General features: G+C 35.7%; 1 protein-coding gene across 1 annotated transcript in view; it reads right to left on the reverse strand.

Annotated features, from left to right (window-relative positions):
• LOC106467370 (RNA-binding protein Musashi homolog Rbp6-like) overlaps nt 1–6,886 on the reverse strand; it is a gene marked incomplete at its 5' end in the record, with an annotated part of 33,835 nt that overhangs the window by 16,668 nt on the left and 10,281 nt on the right. Inside the window, 3 exons of the mRNA XM_022395536.1 lie at nt 44–225; nt 550–603; nt 4,226–4,297. Of these exons, the coding sequence (XP_022251244.1) occupies nt 44–225; nt 550–603; nt 4,226–4,297 (308 nt within the window). The remainder of the gene's footprint in view (nt 1–43; nt 226–549; nt 604–4,225; nt 4,298–6,886) is intronic.

The raw sequence follows: 6,886 nt of genomic DNA on the forward strand, positions 1-6,886 counted from the left end.
ATGAAAAATATCACAAACAACTGTTATTGGTGGCAATACCTACCCTACTTACAGCAATATGTGGGAAACCCGAGGGCTGCGGGCTCGTAGCCTGGACATAACCCACGGTGTCCTGACTGGAACTGTAGAGGTCAATTGGGCCTGGACTATTGGTAGCAGGCCACCCACGGTTATTGGCTGGTGAAGTGGGCGGAGCAAATCCTTGTGGGCCATAATTGTTTATAACTGTTGAAGAAAACACTTATTAAATCTTATTAGATTAAATTTTCTTTGAATTCGTTATTGTTATATACTACATTTTACTTCTTCCTAATCCAAACTTATACATTCATAAACTTCACAATATTCCCCGCTGCAAAAGATACGCGATCTTAAATTTTATAATAATGGTATATTTAGGTGGATAAGGTCTTGTTAAGAACTACGGCATTTTATTACTGAATAAAATAACTTTCCCGCCAATCGCATATAGAATTGGGTTTTGGGAAAGTTCTGATCTAATAAATTTTTTCTTTTTTTTCTGAATTAAGTGAATAATTTTTTTAGTACCTGATAGAGCTTGGGTTAGTAGAGGAGGCGAAGTTTGTTGACCGTTTAAATCCACTGCAAAAAAAAACAAACAACACAGAATGCTGTTTAAATCATGCGTTATAACTTCTGTACCTTCTGAAAAAACAAATGAAAAAGTCGACAAAAATCATAGCCAGCATTTCAAACAAAGATGATTACTAAATGGTTAGTAACAACTGGTTTAACATTGAAATAAGAATTGGGAACTATTCTGGATTTGGGAATCAATATAAGGTTATCGTTATGGTTGACAGACACTGCTATGTAGTAAATAAAAACGCATAAATCCGGTTTCATTCACAACCGGTATCTACAGAATGATTATCTTCAACTGACTGTACCGCAGCTATCAAACTGTTTCTATATTAACCGAAATATGTCGGTGGAAATTCCGTTTAATTCAGTGTTTGAAACCTGTACTCCGTTGAAAGTAATGTGTATAGGAGCTGAGTTGGTCTAGAATAAGGCTGCCAACTTGGCGACCTGGATTCGACTCCCTGTCCGTTCTGAAATATATTTTCTCCATCACACAAATACAGGAAATATAAAAATTTAATGACACATTCTATATCAGACTCTTAGAAAAAAAAATTTTATAAAGTTTGAGCAAAAACATAAGCCGAATTATTTTTTGTGGAATGGAGGTTAAACTAGTTAGGAGTTAGTAAGCTCGAGCGGTGTAAAAGACAACATTTTAATATGTTAAATAAAGCCTTAACATGAAAGTCAGTGGAAACATTTTACAACGTAGAAAACTTTTTTGTTAGAATAATTGGTTGTGAAACAGATGGAAATGTAGATAAATTAAAGCATTTATGCCGTTAATGCTGTTTGTAAGGTAAAAAAATATGCATTTCTATCTCTTAGCTATGTATTTCAAGTCTTACTGTAAGTGATGTGCTCAGTGTATTATATATTTCTCTCCAAATTAATGATCGTTTTTTTAAAAATTCAAACAGGTATGTTTTTCGTGTCATTGGTATTAACTTTAACCATTACTAAAAAACAATCACGTAGATACTTAAACTGACGTCACATAATTTCAGTTAGTGAGCACTTATTTGTTATCAAGCAAAAAATCTCAGAATAAACAGTATCTAAATGTACAGGAACAAACCTAGTGTTGTCATCAGTGGAGGGAGATGAGAATCAGATTACTTAAACATCGTAATTTGGTTCCAGGACAGCTTGATTCATACTAACAGGGGGTGATCAAACTACCCAGGATGTGTTACTTAAATTTTAAACCCAGATTACTCTCAAGGCACTTACATTAGGCTTAGTGTAATATCGTCTTAAAGTAGTAGCCATTACCTATTATGTATTTGTAAAGTATATTAATAAAGCGGCGTTTATGACATAAATTATAATACATCCTTGTTAAAACTACAAAAACTTAATACAATAGCACTGCTAAAATCGAATCATATGGTAGCTTAAGACAAACAAAACAACAAAGCACTAAGTGTCTTGAATACACCACTAAAAACAAACACTGGATTTTATAGGATTGACATGGGAAACGCACGTAGTTGGCGTTGCTGTATTTATCAAATCTAAGAAAGGCGTTGTAGGTACTCTAGTCTAAGAAAAAATCTAACGTTCCCAAATTAAGGTATTTGCATGGTCTTACCTTTATGACTGCTTCAGACTGTTTTGTTAAAACCTACTTAAAGTGGTAGAGAGTTGTTCACAATAAAAGTTAGATGGCAAAAACCAGAACAAAAACGTACGTGTTACTTATAATTTAGATTAGCCATTTTTTCTAGTATATCTCCTGCTATTCGTATATGTACTTTGTCATCTATGATGTATCATCTTCACACGAATTGTATCACATAATTGTAGAATGATAAACTTTAATAAAAGTAAGCACATCTTCAGAAAGTTTGGACCAACCAGTTAAAGAATTCCATGAGGTACAAATACGTTGTATTTGAGGAATGCTAGTGATTTGTAAATAAATGTTACGATGACAGATTTAAAAATATTATACCTTCGATTCTTATATCGATGGTGTATTTTTCAGATACATTTGTGCATCTGATATCAAAGAAGCCAGAGAAGCAACAAGAATTGTAATGTTATTCATTTTCTCAGATGTTGTATGAATGAAGTGAAGATGAAATGACCTCCACTTCACATTAGTACTTTCTTCACTGTTTGTTTAAAGACGTTTGATTGTACATAAAAATTGTTGTTCTCTTCATAAGCACAAGCATTTAATTAAACTTTGTCAGAAGCTTTAAAAATACTCATATATTTATTTGTCTTAGTTGACAACTGATATGTTACCTTCAATATATTATACCTGTTTTAAATACTAACTTACACTAGTAGTTACTTACTCCAAGAATGTGTTTAGGTTTTTGCTGCCCCTAGGCCAATCTGAAGGTGCTGACCCCATGCTCTGTGGACTAGACATAGCCTCAATGATGCCGCGAGGATTTTGCCGCCCTAGGCCTAGTCAGCCTGTCACTGACTTACTCTGTTAGGCGTTGTTGAAACAAATTTACAATAACAGTGGTATATTACTATATTCCTTATAAGAAAGTAGCTTATATTTTTCTTGAAAGATATCGAGTAGTAATCTTGCTTCATTAGTTTTTGTTTTTTACTTTTATGTTATCTGTATATGAGAGATTAGTGCTGTATTATTTTAGCATAAGATGTACTGGAATGTTCGACTGATTCTTTAATTGGAGTAATATTACCTAGCAACTTACCTGTGGATTGGTGCTGCACGAGTTATGTCACCTAATGATTTACTTGTGGGTTGGTGCTGCACGAGTTATGTCACCTAACGACTTACCTGTGGATTGGTGCTGCACGAGTTATGTCACCTAATGACTTATTTGTGGGTTGGTGCTGCACGAGTTATGTCACCTAACGACTTATCTGTGGATTGGTGCTGCACGAGTTATGTCACCTAATGACTTACCTGTGGATTGGTGCTGCATGAGTTATGTCACCTAAAGATTTACTTGTGGGTTGGTGCTGCATGACTAATACACCTAATGACTTACCTGTGGGTCGATACTGAACGACTAATATTACTTAATGACTTACCTGTGGGTTGATGCTGCTCGAGTAATGTCACCTAACTACTTCGTGTGGGTCGATGCTGCATGTGTAATACAACCTAACCTCTTACCTGTGGGTCGATGCTTCACGAGGTATATCATCTAACCACTTACCTGTGGGTCGATGCTTCACGAGGTATATCATCTAACCACTTACCAGTAAGTCGATGCTTCACGGGGTATATCATCTAATGACTTATCTGTGGGTCGATGCTTCACGAGGTATAACATCTAATGACTTACCTGTGAGCTGATGCTTCACGAGGTATATCACCTAATGACTTACCTGTGAGTTGATGCTTCACGAGGTATATCATCTAATGACTTACTTTCGTGAAGCATCAACTCACGATATATCATCTAACGACTTACCTGTGGGTCGATGCTTCACGAGGTATATCATCTAATGAATTACCTGTGGGTCGATGCTTCACGAGGTATATCACCTAACTACTTACCTGTGGGTCGATGCTGTACGTAATGCTCCCTGTGAACTGAGGTGTTGGTAATAGTTATGGAAGAGTGTTCAGGTCGAGTGACGTTAGTAACAGGAGCTGTAGAAAATGGCTCACCATAGTAAGCTGTTGGGGGCCGCTCTGCTGTGGCCGTAGCCGGAGTAGGAAGATAACTGAAGCCAGGAAAGCCTGAAGAAAATGTGGGGAGGAGAGAGTCTTTTTAGATGAAGAGGTAATACATTTTATTGTACATGACTGTAGGAGTTTGAAACAACAAATACTCTGAGGTTTTCTACTTTGCCTACACAATTATAAACTATTAAGATTCCACGGAATAACTCTAATGGTGCAGGTGCAAAGAAACATTGGAACCAGTGTGGAAATCAAAGCCAAACTAAATCTAAAACCAGACAGCTGGAGGCGGCTCTCCCCACATTTTCAAAAGCTTCTTGGCAACAGGCAAGGACCAGGCAAGTCATGCAACATTTAGCATACTGTGGAATGTGAACGACACACACAGGCTAACAGAAAAATGTTGAAAACAATAACAAACAAACAAACAAAACACAAGTGATTGTCACACATATATAACCCACATACTTACTTGAATTGGATCCACGCCACTCTTCGGGAAGTCGAAGGACACCTGGGTCTCTTGTAGGCTCGAACGTTCTAACAATCCTAGTCCATTGTAACCCTGATCTCAACAATACCGTAGCTCATTAAGAAAGGAGACCATTTAATTGTCGTAACTGAATTATTACAGTAAACTGTAAAGTATTACAGAAAACTGTTCAACTCCTCTTGTGTTTTGGTCGGAACAGCCAACAACAGCTGTTGGAAACGGGTATGTCACAGGGCACTGGACCAGGAGTGTTATTTGTAAAAAAAAGAAAAAAAAGAAGAAACTGCTAAAGGTGTAGCTCTGTGGAGCAAAGGTAGTTTTTTCTCTTTTCATAGAGAAACAGCCAAGAAAGAAGGACGATAGGGAGTGTCTATTACATGCAAAGCCCCTTCTAACCTTCTTAGTCGAAATACGTAAACAAACCTTTGGTGTACAAGAGGCTTAAGTAGCTGGATCATGCACATAACAACAGGGAGAAATATTATATGGATGCAAACTTAACCAGGATTTATATCTATTGGATCTAACAAGTTTATTGATACACTAAAGAAAAAGATTATCAATAAGGTATATACATCTAATTTAGGCATTAAAAAGGTAAATATAAGGAAAATCTAAATATAACTGAGAGCTGAAAATGAGTTCTAAGAGTCCCAAAGGTTAATGATCTATATGGTTATAAAATGGTAACAGTGTAAGAAAAGGTTTTATTATGGCAAGAGTTCTACGAGGATATCTAGTTTTCTAAAAAGCTTTATAAAACACAATTGATCTAATTTAGGACTAATCTAGTAATAACAGCGGTGAGAGAGGATCTAAATATATAATTAAGGCAGTAGATTTTTTTTTTTTCATCTGTAACGTTTCAGATATTAAATTATAAATTGGATGAAGAAGAATAACAAACAGGTAAGTTGAATGTTACTACTCCACCAGATGGGGTAAAAGATCTAAGAGAGTTTCTAAAAGAATGAAGTAGATGCACACGTAGAAATTAAGATATTAAACAGTTGTATCAAAGAACATTGTTAGTATCGAGAGAAGATCATCATGATAGCAGAATAAAGAAGAGTTAGAAACGAATCAAAACGACCCACAGTTATTGAAATAAACAGGTAATATTAGGTTATCTATTCAGACATGACTAGAGAAGGTAATAATAGTGTCAAGAGTGGGAAATAGTGTTAGAAAAACGAGAGGATATAAGAATAAAATTGGAAAGGTTCAGAGCTAGGAGTAGGTCAGTAAAATAACCTACCTAGATCTATAGAAGTTGATAGCTACAATAAGAGCGGTTAAATAGTAAGTGGAGTGAGCACAGAAAGAAAGGTATTTAAAAAACTCACAAAAATTTAATGGATCAAATAGTGTGGATAGAAAATAGTCTTGGGAGAGAAGAGGTAGTTCACGAACACACGAGTAAAACAGTAAACTCGGGTCACAGATTTGAAAGATGTGTCCTAAAAAGAACCGAGAAGTGTAGCAAGTAAACTCGGGTCACAGAGTTGAAAGATATGTCCTAAAAAGAACCGAGAAGTGTAGCAAGTAAACTCTGGTCACAGAGTTGAAATATATGTCCTAAAAAGAACCGAGAAGTGTAGCAGAGTAAACTCTGGTCACAGAGATGAAAGATATGTCCTAAAAAGAACCGAGAAGTGTAGCAGAGTAAACTCGGGTCACAGAGTTGAAAGATATGTCCTAAAAAGAACCGAGAAGTGTAGCAAGTAAACTCGGGTCACAGAGTTGAAAGATATGTCCTAAAAGGAACCGAGAAGTGTAGCAAAGTAACTTACTAAGTGAAATAATGCATGAAGAAGACAATAATCCCACAAACTAAAGAGAAAGTTTATAATAGAATGAGACTCACATCAAAAGAATGAAAAAAAAAGAGAGAGAGAGAAAGGAAAATTCAGAATCAAATTAATCAGTTCAGATAATAAACCAAAGATTTAGGAAAAGTAAGAAAGGATTTACTGACCAGAGTTATGAAAAATATCATGTAAAAAATAGGGACTATTCTGTTTATAAAATCAACATTTCAGAATATTTGAAGTTCCCATGACACTGATGTATCAGCTACCAACTGAATCTTGGAGTTAAGGAAGATATCCAGTAAGTTATTTTCTGGGGGGGGGATAACTGAATCTTGAACT

The sequence above is a fragment of the Limulus polyphemus genome, unplaced genomic scaffold (assembly GCF_000517525.1).
Source record: "Limulus polyphemus unplaced genomic scaffold, Limulus_polyphemus-2.1.2 Scaffold2588, whole genome shotgun sequence".
NCBI classification, from domain to species: domain Eukaryota; kingdom Metazoa; phylum Arthropoda; class Merostomata; order Xiphosura; family Limulidae; genus Limulus; species Limulus polyphemus.